At 43.9% G+C, this 17,652-nt stretch overlaps 1 protein-coding gene across 6 annotated transcripts in view; it reads left to right on the forward strand.

Moving 5' to 3' along the window:
• Positions 1-190: 190 nt before the first annotated feature.
• Positions 191-17,652, forward strand: part of PRIMPOL (primase and DNA directed polymerase) — a 42,036-nt gene continuing 24,574 nt past the window's right edge. For 3 of the 6 annotated variants that reach the window (XM_079778909.1, XM_079778912.1, XM_079778914.1), the window contains exons 1-6: positions 191-280; positions 3,535-3,601; positions 5,076-5,314; positions 8,092-8,189; positions 9,908-10,037; positions 11,997-12,144. In XM_079778909.1, coding sequence (XP_079635035.1) covers positions 5,135-5,314; positions 8,092-8,189; positions 9,908-10,037; positions 11,997-12,144 — 556 coding nt within the window. In that variant the 5' untranslated portion in view covers positions 191-280; positions 3,535-3,601; positions 5,076-5,134. Of the gene's footprint in view, positions 281-424; positions 1,220-3,534; positions 3,602-5,075; positions 5,315-8,091; positions 8,190-9,907; positions 10,038-11,996; positions 12,145-17,652 lie in introns of those variants that run through there. The other 3 variants (XM_079778910.1, XM_079778913.1, XM_079778911.1) reach the window with 3 other exon arrangements.

Below are 17,652 nucleotides of genomic sequence, written 5' to 3' on the forward strand. Positions count from 1 at the left end.
CTCGGGCCCCTCGGGCCCCGCCGCCTAGCTAGGCCCCGCCCCTAGGGCCCCGCCAGCCCCGCCCCTCGGACCCCGCTGGCCCCGCCCCTCGGGCCCCACCGCCTAGCTAGGCCCCGCCCCTCGGGCCCCGCCCCCGCCGCTCTCATAGGCTCGCGCGCCCCCCGCCTTCCTGCCCCGGATGCGGTCCCCGCGCGCAATTTGAAGACCGCACTGGGGCCTCCCCGGGTTGCGCCGGCCGCCGTGGAGGCAGGGCCTTCCGCCCAGGAAGCGGGTTTCGGAGGTAAAGGGAGGTGACCCGAAGGCTGCGTGGGGCCCCGGGGGCAGAGGGAAGGGAAGCCAGGCGGGCCTGACGCCCGGGCTGAACTCCGGGAGGAAGGGAGCGGACCCCGACCCGCCCTGGCATCCTCTCCCCCTCCCTCCCCCCCCCCCGGGTTTCCCGCCAGGTTTGGGTCTGAACGCCTTCCAGGCCTCCATGCCAACGCGCAGTTGTTTTCGCTGAAGAACGTACCAGCGCGTTGGACGACGAAGTTCAGAACCAAAATTCAAGGGCTTCGCGCCATTCTGACACCTCAGGGCTCCCGCGTCGAGAACCAGCGGGCCCGGCGCGGTTCGGGCCCAAGTCAGGGCCTGTGTTTTGTGCGTGAATTTAGGTCGTTCCGTGCATGGCTGCCACTTGTTGAGTGCTTGTTCTGCGCTCTTACACGTTCACACATTTTCTCATTTTGTTCTTTCAACCACCCCCGGAGGTGTGACTCCCATCCGCACTCAGGCTTCACAAAGGTTAGGTGGTTTGCTTTCTGTCACAGGAGTTCCGCTCGGGCCCCAGAGTGAACTTGGGGTCTTTCTTCATCCCCCCCAAATTGAGAGGGGACCAGGGTGTGGCAGTCCTTTTTTCGTTGCTGCAGGAAGCCCGGAGACTAGGACCCACGCCCACTCCTGACCGTGGTTCGCACACAGTTATTCCCAAGGGAGGCGCTGGTGTATCAGCCCTTGGCTGTGCCCAGACCTTCCCCGTGCTAAGCTTTCTTACCGAAGCGATGCTCCAGTTAAAGCAGCAGTTTTCTGTTTTCCCGTAAATGATACTGATTTACTTGGTCTTGTGGCTGGAGGCACCGTCTGATGGGTCAGTAATTTCTTTTTACAGAGGGTCCCACAGGTGGCAGGACTTGACCTGAGCCCTGAAGGGAAAGACTTTGGGAAAGGCAAGTGGGCGTGGCCGGTGAGTGCAACCACAGGGCCGTGGGCCTGGGAGTGGCCAGGTGCAGGGAGTGAGAGGTCATTCTCATTTATTAGGTGAGAAGGCTGGGCAACAGGACGTAAACGGGGTAACTGGTTGAGGGCGAGATTCTGGAGTTTGGTCTTCTTGCGGTAAACCAAACCGTACATTGAGTGATGCTCTGGGTCATGAAGGATGTCCCTATGCAGAGTTATGAAAATGGATGTAAGGGTGATGAGTCTGTTTGGATGGGAGACCCTCTGGAGATAGTGGAAAGAAGGAACTGGGGAAAAGGACCGTGTGTTGTATCTCTAATAGGAGATTTTTGGGAAATTTAAATAGGAGTTACTTCTGTTCAAGCACAGACCGGTGAAGCAATTGACGTGGGGAAGACCCGGAAGTCAGTGAATTAGTTTTACTTAACTTCTTAAGGTGTTATTCATCTGGAAAGCAAATTTCTATAATACTATTACTGAGAGTGAATTTTAATCACATACTTTATTTTGAAAACTTCAGCCGTGGGAGACATAACATAAAATGTATTCCAAAAGGCCATAAAAGGATTATATTAAGAAAACATTGCCCAATACCAGAACCTTACTAAATACTAGAACTAGAACATAAATGCCAGAAAACACAAAATACTGATGTATCTATTCTTGGGGCAGAGGGAAAAACTGGAGTTGGGGAGTAAGAATTGGCTTGTGATTAAACAAACAAACAAGCAGGAAAACTGGGTGGGGCAGAGCCATGCAAGGCAGGCCTCAGATCTCCCTCGGAGCCAGTTGTCACGAAGCACGCGCCCCCTTGTCCAGCTGTTCCTGGGTACCAGGCCATCCAGTGGCACAGCGGGCAAGTCTAGGCATAAACCGAGGAAAACCGGGCTGTTTAGCATGTTTGTCTGTCATCTCTCTCCACCCCACTTCCCACTTCCCCTTCTCCAGAACCTACAGTTCCTCTAACCATTTTAGCATAAGCTAGCCTTTTATCGAGGCTGACCACCTTTCGTTGTAAAATCAGTATCAAACACCATTAAATAAAAACTCTGGTGCAATGTGTAGAAATAAATATAGAGCTCTTAAAGCCTACTAGTTTAAAGTGCAACAAATACTTTTCTTTGGAACTTGGAAACCTAAATAAAAATAGTTACAGTTCCTTACGGTCCCTATGTGAAAAGGGGTTTTGCTGTACAATGATGTAAAAGTAAAACAGAACTCTTTCCCCACCAGGAATGACAAGTGTTTCTGAAATGGCCCCGCAGAGGCTAGGAATGAGGAATACGATATCCAAAACCAGAATGCCCGATGCATTCCTGCTCTCCGTGGCCTCTGCTGGGGTCCTCCAGCGGGAATATCCCAGCCCAGTTGTCTTCTAGCCCTCAACCCAGCTGTTACAAGTTTCAAACTGTGCAAAGAACATGAGGGCGTCCTCTATAATAAAGAGCTAATATGCTAATTAGACTGGATGGCAGACCAACCTTCTGGAAGGACCAGTGGGTGGGGCTGAGAGGCCACTGGGGCTGTGAGGGCCCAGGCCCTTGCATGAATTTTGTGCATCGGGCCTCTAGTAACATACATTGAACTTCTCTTTTTTTCTCTGTTGACATTCATGGTTTTCTCAGTGCAATAAGTGCTAAACTGGTTTTCCACTGTGACTCCATGACTTTCAAGTATGACACAATCCCATGGTCATACCAATAATTTTACAAAATCAAAAACATTTTTTGTGAAGTCAGTGTCCCACTAAGTGTGAACATCCGCATGGTTATTCCTCGTCACTTATTGGCTAGGTACTTGAGTTGTAATTCACATCTGATTGCATTCTGTGTTTATTTTCTTCATTAAGTAATCGGCGGGCTTTATTAAAAGTCAGATTTCACAGAAGAAAAGTCGGTTTCTCAACTAGGTTGTCTAAATGTGGGGGATTTTTATCTGTATGTGAAGCAGATTAAAGTGAATTGAATACTCAGAATCTAGCAATAAGGAGTCACACCACTTTGTATTGAAAAAATTAAAGTAGTTTTATTAAAAATATCCCCATCTCTTCAATCCAAAGAAATTACATTCCTTTTCTAAGCATATCAGTTATGAAATTTATGTTGATACCTTTAGAACTGTATTTCTGTTCTTGGTTTATAATTTATAATTTTCATGTGGATTAGCTGTAACTTGGAGAGAAGAATCTTTCTTAGGTCTGTTATGTTTGAAGTCAGATTGGAATCTATGGATAATAACTTTTTTATTTTTTTTAGCCATGTCATGACATTCATTCCTACCCTCTCTTAATCTTTTAGGGTGATTCTTTTTTTTTTCTTCCAGGGAATACCGTGAGTTTGTGTTGTCTCAGAGTTTTCTGCTAAAATTCAAGAGACTATTTATCACCTTGGTAAGTACAAGTACTAGAAAGACAGTGCCAAAGGTAAATAGGAATTTTACCCTCAAATATTTTAGTATATGTTATTATTTCACTTAAACTAATATACCGGTTTTCAGCAGAGACAAATGATGATATAACTGTTATTAATGAAGAGGGAAACTATATGAGTTATGTATTTCTGTATGAAAACCAGGCCAAAACTTACTGGCTTTAAAAAAAACAAATTTTTTTTACAGTTCTGTGGGTTGCCTGGGCAGGTCTTTAGCAGGTCTCACCTGAATTTAATTGGGCTTACTCAAGCATTGAATTCTGATGATGGTTGGATAATCCAAAATGGCTTAACTCATATCATCTGATAGTTGGTGCTGGCTGTTAGCACCAACATTCTCCTCCAGATGGCTTTTATCCTCTTCTGAGGCTAGAGTTACAGCATGACAGTCTCAAGGAAGGGACTCCAAGATAGCCAAATTCAATGCAAAGCACTTATTAACCCTCTGTTTGCTTTACATTCGTTGATGTAACATGGCCATAGCAAGTCACATGTCCAAGCCAAGTCAATATGGGGATGGGCTTAGATGGCATCTCTTGATGAGAGGAATGGCAAAGAATTTGTGGTCATTTTCAATCTACATACCGCTCCCCCTTCCCATACACACACACACTCACACACACGCATAACCCTTCTAAAAACCTGTTCCTTTTCCTTTGTAAGTGAACCATAATCCCAAATTGGAAAAGTGTTGCCTGATTTCTTATCTTGGTGTGGTTAACATGAAAGCATTGTATACAAACCAAAACAAAACAAATGTCACTAATAAACAAGAGTTAAAATGCAGTCATTCACAGTCATTAAATTAACAGACAGAAGTAAAGATTTATTCCTTTTTAAAATCATCCTTATGATTGCTACAGACATTTCAAAGCAAAACTAGCCAATATTACATTTCACTTTTATACACTGAGTTTTCCTCCCAACGAGGAAACACAGTTGTGTTGAGAGCATTGGAGAGAAACAGAAGAAAAGGGAGCTAAGAACTGCACCGTGGAGCCTAGGAATGAACTCCACACTAAGAATGATGGCCACGGTAGGAGCACCAGCCGGGGAAGGAGGAGAGCACTTGATGCAATAAAATGGTCATAATAGAAACCATAATGATACAAAAACACACCTACATGAGGCCTTGTAATTTACAAAACGTTGTCATAAGTCTTTTGTATCTATCCTCAAGGTAACTACGTAAAATATTAAAAAAGAGGTTGGTTCCCATTCTGCAGGTGAGGAAGATTCAGGGAGCTTGTCCAAAACCATAGCATTGTTAAGATATGAGAGCCAGGATCCAAAGGTTTCTAATGACCAGCTGTTCTCTTTTACAGGAAAACTTCATGCAAGACATCAAATAGAAAGCAGAGCAGGAAATGAGTTTTGAAGTTTTACCAAACTATATATCCTCAACCAAGACATTGGTGTCCTTGTTTGTTTTAGGTGTCATTGACAGCCATCTTACATGGGATAGGACTCGGTCTCCCCACACGTCTGAACCGATGAAGAGAAGATGGGAAGCAAAACTGAAGCAAATTGAAGAGCGAGCATCCCGTTACGAAAGGAAACCCTTGTCCTCAGTGTACAGGCCCAGGCTGTCAAAGCCAGAAGAGCCACCCTCTATTTGGAAACTGTTTCCTCGCCAAACGCAAGCTTTTAATTTTGTTAAGAGCTGCAAAGAGGTAATGTTTTCATTTCCTCCTTGTTTTTAGAGCTACTGTAACTTAAGATTTCTAAAAGAAAAAAAATGAAGTTTGTCTTTATTTCAGGCCACATATCAACCAAAAGAATTTAATTGTGGTCTTAGTATCACATGATTTAGGAAAAACATCGAGTCATTAGCCATTTCCTTTATATTAATAATGAAAAGGAATGACATGTCTAGTGCCAATTAATTTTTAAAGATTGTAATGACATGTAAATGAAGGCGGTGCTTTGAGGAAGAGTGGCCATGTTTATTGACTGAAAAGTAATAGAATGAGTTTTTAAGAGTAAAACTAAAACAATATTCGCAGAAATACAAGAAAATGAATGAGTGGCGTATGAGATTTTTTTAAGGACAAAATTAGGGAAAGGAGAATTGAATTGAAACAGAAGGAAATGAAAATGTCTCAAATATTATAGCTTACATTTAATAAGCTCTGGAACGTAAATCCTAGTGCCAAAGCACACGTGTGTTTCTTTCTACTCTCCGTTTGTGCTCGGGAGTCGTAGAGGGGGTTTATCGTGACAGTTTCCAACACATTGGGCAAGTGGGAAGAAGAGCTTGCAACGTGCTAGCCTCACAAAGGATGTGGTGCTCAGAAATAACCCAAATCAGATGTGCTTTACACATCATTTGTTCTAGGGGCATTCGGGGAATATAAAGAAGTACAGGTGACCCTTGAATAACAGGTTTGAATTGTGTGGGTTCACTTGTTCCTGGATTTTTTCAATATTCACAAAAAAATGAATGCACTTTCTCATCTTTATACTGTTCCTAATAACATTTTCTTTTTGCTAGCTTACTTTATTGTAAGAATAAGGAATATAGTACAGGCATACCTCAGATATTACGGGTTTGGTTCTAGACCACCGCAATAAAGTGAGTTTCTCTCAATAAAGCTGGTCGTAATCTTTTTGCTGCTGTAGGGTGTTGCCTTCAACTTGTAAGACACACATCTGAAGTGCAATAAAATGAGGTGTGCCTGTACATGTACAAAATCTGTGTTAATCGACTGTTTTTGTTATTGGTAAGACTTCTGGTCACCAGTAGGCTATTAGTAAAGTTTTTGGGGAGTCAAAAGTTAGACACAGATTTTTACTATATGGGTGTTGGCGCCCCTAACTCCTGCATTGTTTAAAGGTCAGCTGTGTAATGAAAAGATGCATATATGAAATCTAATATAAATATATTGTGGTTCTGATAATTGATGCTATATAAAAACTCAGTGCTAGCCCTAACCGGTTTGGCTCAGTGGATAGAGCGTCGGCCTGCGGACTGACGGGTCCCAGGTCCGATTCCGATCAGGGGCATGTACCTTGGTTGCAGGCACATCCCCAGTAGGAGGTGTGCAGGAGGCAGCTGATCAATGTTTCTCTCTCATCGATGTTTCTAACTCTCTATCCCTCTCCCTTCCTCTCTGTAAAAAATCAATAAAATATATTTAAAACAAACAAACAAAAACAAAAAACTCAGTGCTAAAAGTTTGTTTAACCCTTTGCGCAGTCGCTTGCTTTTTTTCAGGATTCCTGCTACCGATGCTAACCGTGTCGAGTCACACTCGACATCCGAGTGCAAAATTAAGACAAGGCCCCTTCTTTGCCTTGTAAGGAGAAGCTCACTCAGATCTTAGCAGAATAGTTTGGGAAACAAACACTTTTCATGCTTATTCTGTGTAAACCAAATTCAGGTGTCAGAAGTTTAAATGCTGACAGATTCATTTGATCTTGAGTTAAAAAAACATAGAGGAGTATGGTTGCTGCACTTAAACAATTAACAGTCTATAACATTTATTTCAGGAAGGTTTTTAATAGGGTCAGGCCACTTAGTCCTCCTATGTCTTTTGAAAATGGAAGTTTAGTTTCTTTAGGCTCAACAGCTACCGTTAGCTAAAAGGGGACAGAGGAACTTGAGTTTTCCTTTATTGGAAGAAACTCTTTATGGCAGCAGACACAGCAGTTATACCAAGTGCCACAGCAATTAACTTAAAAAAGATTGGTTTCTCATAGAAAAGACAATTTATAGTTGCTTGTTAAAGTTAAGCATTTTAAAACTTCCTTTAAGCTTTTAAGATTAACTTACAAATATTCCATTTAAAAATTGTTTTCCATATGTTTTTAAAAAAATATATATTTTATTGAGATTTTACAGAGAGGAAGAGAGAGGGATAGAGAGTTAGAAACAATGATGAGAGGGAAACATCAATCAGCTGCCTCCTGCACACTCCCCACTGGGGATGTGCCTGCAACCAAGGTACATGCCCTTGATCAGAATCGAACCTGGGACCTCCCAGTCCGCAGGCTGACGCTCTATCCACTGAGCCAAACCGGTTTCGGCGTTTTCCATATGTTTTTATATGTACTAAAGAATTATTAATTTTATCTCAAATCATTTGTGATGTTTAGTTTTAAAAAATAAGTTTAATTTAATAAATTAGCAAATACAATTATAATAGGAAGTCAAACTAGACTGATTGAAAACTGATTTTTTTTCCTTTCTTTTAAACTTGAATATTCTAATTTGTATCTTAAATATGCATTACTTGAGTGACTAAAAATAAATAAATACAAATAACTAGATTTTGATTGGCATAGATCTGGTGATTATTTTTCTTGTTTTTAATAATATGTTTAATAAAATGTTCAAATTCCAGTGTTTGACAATTTGAATAGTAAAACTCTTTATGGACATTTAATAGCTATAGTTGACTTTAGATTTTCATTTTATTAGTTTTTGAATTTTTTTGATTTTACAAAGGATGTTCATGTATTTGCTTTGGAATGCGAAGAGGGCGATGGACAACGTATTTACCTTGTAACAAGCTATGTTCAACTTTGGTTTCATTATAAATCCCGGTAAGTACTTTGTAAAGGACAGCACATTAAATTACATTTTCTGCATCTAGTAATGTTTGTGAAATGAATTCAGACTGAATTGGCTTTGATAGTTCTCAATCACATAATTAGTTACTATCCATTTACTATTAGAATTGAATTCTGGAGCTTCCTTGTCACAACATTGAATTATCTTACCAGGTGCTGGGAGAAGAAAGTGTGTGTGTGTGTGTGTGTGTGTGTGTGTGTGTGTGTGTGTAGGTTCTGTACTACATGTGCCCCATGATGACACAATTCCCTCATCACTTTTCCTTGTTCAGATTACTACAAACTTCATATTTGTGTAGGAAACCATCCACGCTTCATTTAGCACAAGTTATCCTTTCTTTATCAAGTCAGCCTCTATTTTTTTTTTAATATATATATTTTTTGATTTCAGAGAGGAAGGAAGAGGGAAAGGGAGAGAGAGATAGAAACATCAATGATGAGAATCATCGACTGGCTGTCCCTGGATGCCCCCCACTGGGGATTGAGCCTGCAACCCAGGCATGTGCCCTAACCTGGAATCAAACTGTGGGTTTGTAGGTTGACACTCAGGCACTGAGCCACACTGACTGGGCTCAGCATCTGTTATTAACCCTGTTAAAGTCAGACTTCTGGGTGCCAGCAAAAACGTTAACTGCAAACATGAGCACTGAAAGCTCATTCAAGTCAGCTGATTCTGAATGTTTTAAACTAATTTTTAAAATATTATTTTCCTAATGAAAATATGTAAATTTAAAAATCCTATTAAAAAAATTCATGGAATCCCAAGAATATGTAATTATGGGATTCCAGTGTGAGAAACTTTTCTCAAATAAAATTAGCTTCATGGTGACACCAAAAACAAATATAGAAGTGTTACATAATATCAAAATCATATGTGAATAAAACAGTATGAAGTGGACCATATTTTCCAGTTAAATAATATTACAACATGTGATTGTTACATCTTGTTTGTTGGAAACTCTTAATACTGTGATCTATGAACTTATGGTGAGTTGTTCACTTCATCATGTTTTTGTTATATCACTAGAGGCCTGGTGCATGAAATTCGTGCATGGGTGGGGTCCCTAGGCCTGGCTGGTGATCAGGGCTGATCTGGGCCAGGCTGGTCAGGGCCGGGCTGGAGAGGAGGCGACGATTGCCAGGCCGGGCATGGAAGGAACTGACGCTGGATTCCAACACCGCCATCGTTGGTGCCATGCGGTTCCCCGCCTCACCCTCTTCCCTCACCGCTGCGCCGCCACCGTGGCAGGCGGGTGGCAGGCCGATTGGGGCCTGCTGGCTGGCCGGGGTGAAGGACAGAGCACGGGAGGTTGGCTGCTGGCCCCAAGGAGGGAGCCGGCCCTCGGACCCCCTGGGAAAGGGGCTGTGTCCACTGCCACCCACCCCCTGTTCCCCGTCCCAGCCTGGGGGCTTGGGGAGGGACCGGAGGAGGTTGGCCGGCTGGGGAGGTTGGCTGTGGGAGTGCACTGACCACCAGGGGGCAGCTCCTGCATTGAGCATCTTCCCCGCGGTGGTCAGTGTGTGTCATAGTGACTGGTGGTTCCAGTCATTCCGGTTGCTTATGCTTTTATATATATAGATAGTTATATGTAATTAAAACAGCTAATATGGTATCTTGAGATATAAGATCAAGTTCTATGATTTAAAAGGTATAAGATACAAACCTAACAATCATGACATATTCAATTTAGAAGACATCTCTTACACTGCTATGAAGTCATTCCTGAAAATGCTGTTTGCAAGCTCTATTTTGATCTGGAATTTAACAAACTTGCCAATCCTGGAGCTGATGGAAAAAAGATGGTTGCATTACTCATTGAGGTAATTTACAGACTCAGGTTTTTTTCCTTATATCTATCTGTCTCTCTTTATTTTCATTCATTAAGTGAATCTAGCCTATGTAATATATAGGGTGTCCCCCCAAAAATATATATACACTCTAACAGCTGATAACTAACTTAATTTTCACTCATTTTCAGGTTTAACTGATTTGAAATAATGAGTGAAGCTAGACTAAGCTTTGAACAAAGAAAATTTATCCTATAGTGCCACTAGATATTTTTTTATGGGGATACATAAAAGATAAAGTTTATGGTACCAAACCCGGCAATAGCTGATGAAGGTGCACAAATACCAAACAAAATTATTTTTGATGTTTGTGAGTCCATTGCTTTGTGTTATCAGCAGTGCCTGGACCAGAACAGTCATCAGTTTGAAAACAGGCATTGACAGAAAAATTATTCATTTCTGTACATTCTTTTAAAGTTTTTTAAAGTTTTCAAATGAACTGTATGTTAATAAACACTGATTTTATAATCATTCCATACTTTTTTGGGACACCCTGTGTAGGTTCCATGTTTCTCTTCCTGTTTTTTGCTACTCTTACTTTTGACATTTATCTCTTAACATTGCTTCTCTGAGTAAACTTCTAAAAAGGAGGAAGTTCAGTTTATGTTCATATATTTTTTAACATTACTATATCCAGTAAAAAAAAAAAGAAGCATTGAGGACAAAGTGGCAGTTGAGGAATTTTGTGGATTTTTTTGTTTTTGTTTTTAATTCTCTGGCTAACATTATAAGTAGCTGGCTCTGGTCAAGATTAGGCAAAGTGAGAATTTATTGAAGAGGGTAGGATCAGAGAGCATGGGTGGGGGGGTGCTATAATAATGCCAGAACAGCATTAATAAATGCTGAATTTGTTGCATGACTCTTGGGTAGCTGGGCGCTTGGCAGTTTACAAACATTTTAACCCTGCATGTTTTAGTAACTGTTCTGCAAATGAGAAGACTGAGGCTTCAGGAGAAGCAACTGGTCCTATAGCTACATGGCTAATGCTTTGATACACGTGCCAGGCACTGTGCTAGCTCTTTACCCTCGTTTTCTCTTTTCCTCCTTACAACAGTCCCGGAAGTTAGGGTCTAGTATATCCCATTTTGCAGTTGAGGAATGTAAGGTTTGCACTTGACCAAAGTCACAGAGCTGTTAAGTGGCAAAGCCAGAACTCAAACCTAGATCTTTCTGACTCTGAATCTTGTGCTCCTGACCCAAGCTTGTTGCCTTACTATCCTATATCCTATATAATCTTATATAATAAAGAGGTAATATGCAAATTGACCATCATTTCAACACACAAGATGGCCGCCACAAGATGGCTGGCAGGGGAGGGCAGTTGTGGGCGATCAGGCCAGCAGGGGAGGGCAGTTAGGGGTAACCAGGCTGGCAGAAGAGGGCAATTGGGAGGGACCAGGCCTGCAAGGTAGGGCAGTTGGGGGCAATCAGGCCTGCAGGGGAGGGCAGTTAGGGGTAACTGGGCCGGCAGAAGAGGGCAGTTGGCGGGGACCAGGCCTGCAGGGGAGGGCAGCTGGGGGGGACCAGGCCTGCAGGGGAGGGCAGTTGGGGGCGACCAGGCCAGCAGGCGAAGGCAGTTAGGGGTGACTTGGGCAGCAAGGGAGGGCAGTTGGGAGCGGTCAGGCCTGTAGGGGAGGACAGTTAGGGGCGGCCAGGCCAGCAGGGTAGGGCAGTTAGGGGCAATGGGGCTGGCAGGGTAGGGCAGTTAGACGTTGATCAGGCTGGCAAGGGAGCTGTTAGGGGGTGATCAGGCTGGCAGGCAGAGCGGTTTGGGGGTGATCAGGCTGGCAGGCAGAAGCGGTTAGGGGCAATCAGGCAGACAGGCGAGCAGTTGGGAGTGAGCAGTCCTGGATTGTGAGTTATATTTGTACCAAGATATTTTAATTTTGCTCATGAAAAACATTTAAAAATATTTGTTTCTTGTGTTTTTAGCATGTTTGTAAAGCACTTCAAGAGTTATACAGAGTTAACTGTTCAGCTGAAGATGTTTTCAACTTAGATTCTAGCACTGACGAGAAATTTAGCCGCCATTTAATATTTCAACTCCATGATGTGGCGTTTAAAGATAACATTCATGTCGGTAAGTATACTGTTTTTTATTTTTTATTTATTGTTTTTAATATTTTTTATTGATTTTTTACAGAGAGGAAGGGAGAGGGATAGAGAGTTAGAAACATCAATGAGAGAGAAACATTGATCAGCTGCCTCCTGCACACCCTCTACTGGGGATGTGCCCACAACCAAGGTACATGCCCTTGACCGGAATTGAACCTGGGACCCTTCAGGCCACAGGCTGACGCTCTATTCACTGAGCCAAACCAGTTAGGGCTGTTTTTTATTATTTATTTATTTATATATTTGTATTGATTTCAGAGAGGAAGGGAGAGGGAGAGAGATATAAACATTAATGATGAGAGAGAATCATTGATTGGCTGCCTCCTGCACACCCCCTACTGGGGATCGAGCCTGCAACCCGGGCATGTGCCCTGACTGGGAATTGAACTGTGAACTCCTGGTTCGTAGGTGATGTTTAACCACTGAGCAACACTGGCCAGCCAGTCAAGTATACTATTTTTTAAACAGTCATGGAGCTATAGTAAAAGGTCATATTTTCCTTTTTTTCTTAAGTTGTGTAAATATTTATTAGTTTTTATGGTTGTTAACCTATCCTAAAAAAATGAAACATGAGTTTTCACGATTTTAGGCTTTGCCTTTAATTCTAGACCTATCTTCCTATTCTTGACACATTTTGGACACATCAGGATATTCTTGGTATTGGTGCCTGTGGGTGTAGATACTGGGATGGCCATTCATGCCCTGGTACTGGTTTCTGCTGCAGCAGGCGTCATGCAGAAGTTTTCTGGTTGATACATGAGAGGCCTAATTAAGGTCTGACTCGTGAGACCTCAGATCTGGATTTCTGACCTTCGCTTCCGCCTTCGCTTTTAGTGCCTGAGAACTGGGGCTTGGTTACCAGGTTACATCTCGAAGTCTTGTTTATTGTTCCAGACCACACCTTAGGGTTCATAAGGAATCTAGATGTATAAACCTAAAAATGTAACCAGCGTACTTGTTTCAGGATGGTAAATATGGAAATAGAGTCCCAGGTGTAAAATGAAGTCAGTCCAAAGGGGAACAAGTGGGCAGAATGGGAACACAGAAAACCAAGGTCTGAATAGAAGTCACAATCCTGAGTGTTCATCCGACAGGACAGAGCAGGCAGGTATTCCTAAGTTCAAACAGCAGGCCATTGACTGAAGTTCAAGGAACTGGTAACCCATTTCAGATCGACAGGTGCCTGACAATTTCCAGGGTAAAAGACATGAACATAGTCACATAAACACTGGTCTGTAAGTCAGGACCTAGTGTACGAGGTGCCCAGGGCTCCTTATTTTCCCCTGTGTTTTGTTAGCTTAGCTGTACATTGATTCTCTGGTCTCTCATTCCTCAGGTGGTAGTGATTGTAGAACCCATCCTTGTCCCCTGTTAACCTTGATGGTCATTCCCTGTCATGGCTCTAGTTATCATCTCTGTGTTGATGACTCGCAAAACTTTTTCTTCAGTCAAGGTTATTGTTCTTGACACCAGGCCCATACAGTCAGCTTCAAACTCAGCATGACCAAACACCTCACCTTTCCCCTAAAACTTGCTGTTTCTCCTGTGGTGGGTATATCGGTGAGTGGTGTCTCCATCCATCCAATTACCCAAGTAGAAGTGGTGTCACCTTTGACCTCTAGAGGCGTTCCAGCGTCCTATTCAGTCAGCTAGCTAGAGTGATATGTTTGTGCCCCCGGAGTGCCTCAAGCCCTGACGGATACTACGCTGCCTTCCGGAGAAAGCCCCGTCTTGTTTGCACAGTGAGATCCCCTGTCCTTCAGCCTCATCTCTCGGTACTTGGCTCTTCTCGCTCTACTGGGCTCCTGCTGGGCCATGTTTTCTCCAGTCCGGGCCTCTGCACTCTCCGATGCTGCTGTCTGAAGGGGCCTGCCGCCAGCCTGGTGTGTTGAGACAGCGTAGAAATCCTCACCGGAGAAGCCTCTTCTGTGGAGCCCTGAGGCTAGGCTCGTGTTCCTCTGGGTTGCAGGACTGCCCAGTCCTGCCCAGCGCTTGTTGCGTCAGAGCGATCACCACTTCCTGAGGCAGTTTCCTGGTGCTTGTGTTTGTGTCTGTTCCACCTAATGTTTCTTGAGGGCAGGGAGAGTGTTCACTATGGTATTTTTAGAGCTTATTACGTAATATCTTTATCAATAACATTAATAATGGGATAGTAGCAGAAGCAACAATAATAAGTATTAGCAGGCATTTAATAACTTGTTGAATGGATGACAATATTAAGTGGGCTCTGCTGTCAGGTGTGGAGAGAGTCCTAAGCAAGCTATTTCCTTGATGCCTGTTTACTCTTCATAGTCGGCTCTGACTCTGCCACAGGCTAAATTGAGATGTGTTGCTAGGGAAGAAGGGAGAACAGAAGTGTGACATGATTAGCAGTCTCTACTACATGTCTCTTCTGAAAGCAGGTGCATTCAAGCTGGGCTTAAAAAATGTCAGCCTGTGGACGAAGGGAAGCAGGGCTTTGCTGTCAGAACAGCATAAGCAGAGGGTAGAGATGGGCATCGGTGGCTGGTTTGGGGAGCACCGGGAGTCTAGTGTGGCTGGAGAGGCCTGATCAGACCACAGGTGCTCTCCTGTGAAGTGATGGACCGCCAGTACCAGGGATGCAGGGATCGTGGATGAGTCCACATCTCCCCTTCAGTTCCCTCCTCCACTGTATCTCTTGGTGACATTTCTAGTCCTGTTGTTAGCCTTTCAGAAAGGCGAGTTAGGGTAATCTAAGAGATCACAAAATACTCGCAAAATGCGTACGTTGGATCTGTCTAAAATGCTCTCCTGCCTGCATGCCATAGCACCTAACATTTCTGTGATTGATACATTTTTTTGAATTATTCCCGGCCATAAAATTGTCCCTGTATGAATGATGATGTGTGGTGATAATATTGGGGAAGGGAAATCAAAAGCAGAGTAGTTTCCTGGATTCCCGTATTAGTATTTATGTCAGTTACACTGTCACATCCTGGCCCCGTTAGCTCCCTGCCAAAGGTCAAAGGCCTGCAGGACCTTCTGAGCGCTGCCCTGGCGCCTGGTTCTGAGCCAGGGCTCCACTGCTCTTAGTGCAGCCCACTCTCAGGGGGATGTCATTCTGCATTTCCAGGAAAATTAACTCTGTCCTTTTCTATTTGTACTAGAGGCCCAGTGTACAAATTAGTGCACGGGTGAGTCCAGCTGGCCCGACCCCAGTGGGCGGATCGGGGTGGACCTGTCAGGAGGAGGAGATGACGGGAGGTTGGCCAGCCAGCCTGCCCCGATTGGGGCCCAATCAGGGCCAGGCCAGGTGTGGGGAGGGGCTATGGGTGATTGGCCAGTGGGCCCCACCCCTGATTAGGGTGGGGGGGCTGATTGGGGGCCAGCAGCCTGGGGGAGGGGCCATGGGTGGTTGGCCGGCTGGACCTCCCCCTGACCGGAGTGGGAGGGCTGATCGGGGGTGGAGCTGGCTGTGGGGAGGGACCGTGGGCCCATCAGGGTGGTGGGGGCCCATCATTGGCGGGGTCATCTGGGGGGAGGGGCTGCAGGAGGTTGGCTGGCTGGCCCTGCCCCCTATTGAGGGGGGGTGTTCAGGGGCAGAGCCAGCTGGGGGGAGGGGCTGCGGGCTGATCGGGGTGGGAGAGGCTGGGGCCGCGGGAGTTTGGTCCCCCTCCCCCCCATTGGGCTGGTTTGCTGGCTGTAGTGGGTGTCATAGCCACTGGTCATTCCAGTCATTACGGCATTCCGGTTGCTGGCTTTTTATATATATAGATAGATTGCTCTGTTGTCCTTTGACATATGCTTTCACCTCACTCAGTGCTTACCTAATTTCTCCTAATCCAGAAATAATCGTGTCTGTATATGATTGCAAGGATCAAATGCTTTTGCTTTCATTTTGATGTTTAGTGTTTATAAGACAGTGGATTTGTTTCTTTGAGTAGGGCGGTAATTAAGTCTAATTTGGAGAAAGATTTTTTAATTTAAAGCATGTATATCTTGTATAAACTTAAGGGTTCGCGCTATCTGGTAACTAAAGTCACAAACTAAGACTATACCAGTTCTAAAGATTAAAATTAAAAATTTTTACAGCATTGCATTCTCTAATCTTATTATATGAAGCAGCTTTACCAAACTACTTAATTTTATGGTATAATAAATAATAAATGACAGTTTAAAGAAGTTCCAGCTTCAGACGGATGAATCTCAGAGGGGAAGGGGAGTTGGGGAGAGAGTAACTGGGGAATTTATATACATATATACATACCCCATGGACACAGACAATAGTGTGGTGAAAGCTTGGGAGGGGAGTGGGGTAGAGGGGGTCAATGGGGAAAAAGCAGGGGCATCTGTAATGTGTCAACAATAAAGATAAATTTTTTTTTAAAAAGTTCCAGCTTGTCATACTATCTGTTCTTGGGTAAAGATAGTACCACTGATACTTAGAGCTCTTAGACTAAACGTGGAAATATACTAAATGTATTTTATTGTTTTAGTTCTGGACTTTGGTTCAGAGGCCACGATCATCAGTGGCCAGGTCCGGGGAGAGGCGGGAGAGCATCAGTGGACTGCTGGCTGTGCGTGTTGGTCCTGGGGCCTGCTGTGCAGCGACAGGGGAGAGCCAGCTCCTGAGAACCGGGCTGATGTCCTGACCCGGGAGAGCATGGCAGTCTGCCAGTGTTTCTGTGCATTACCTTGGTGGCACCATTCACTCATGAAAACTTTTCATTCTTTTTGGGGGACAAGATTTCATTCTTTTTGTAAAGAAAAAAAACCTTTCATTCTTTAATCGTTGATTGTGAAGATACAGTTTACTCAATTTGTATTAATAAAAGTTGTGTGGGGGTTTTTTTTGTTTTGTTTTTTTTTAAATATATTTTATTGATTTTTTACAGAGAGGAAGGGAGAGGGATAGAGAGCTAGAAACATCGATGAGAGAGAAACATCGACCAGCTGCCTCCTGCACATCCCCTACTGGGGATGTGCCCGCAACCAATGTACATGCCCTTGACCGGAATCGAACCTGGGACCTTTCAGTCCGCAGACCGACGCTCTATCCACTGAGCCAAACCGGTTTCGGCAAGTTGTGTGTTTTGGTGAACATTAGGCTCAGTCCTGTATTGGCAACATTGACACATCTCAAATTAACCTTCTCCTGTAAGATGTTTTTTTTTTGTGTGTGTTTTTTTAAAATATATTTTATTGATTTTTTACAGAGAGGAAGGGAGAGGGATAGAGAGCCAGAAACATCGATGAGAGAGAAACATCAATCAGCTGCCTCCTGCACACCCCCGACAGGGGACATGCCCACAACCAAGGTACATGCCCTTGACCAGAATCGAACCTGGGACCTTTCAGTCCGCAGGCCGACGCTCTATCCACTGAGCCAAACTGGTTTCGGCTAAGATGGTTTTTTTTACAAGTGACACAGGTGCTCAGTCAATGGGGATTGAAAAAGTTCAAGATTACACAAGCGGAAGAAAGTAACAGGAGAGGCATGTTCCAGTTTGTA

Source organism: Cnephaeus nilssonii (genome assembly GCF_951640355.1).
Source record: "Cnephaeus nilssonii genome assembly, chromosome: 8".
Classification (NCBI taxonomy): domain Eukaryota; kingdom Metazoa; phylum Chordata; class Mammalia; order Chiroptera; family Vespertilionidae; genus Cnephaeus; species Cnephaeus nilssonii.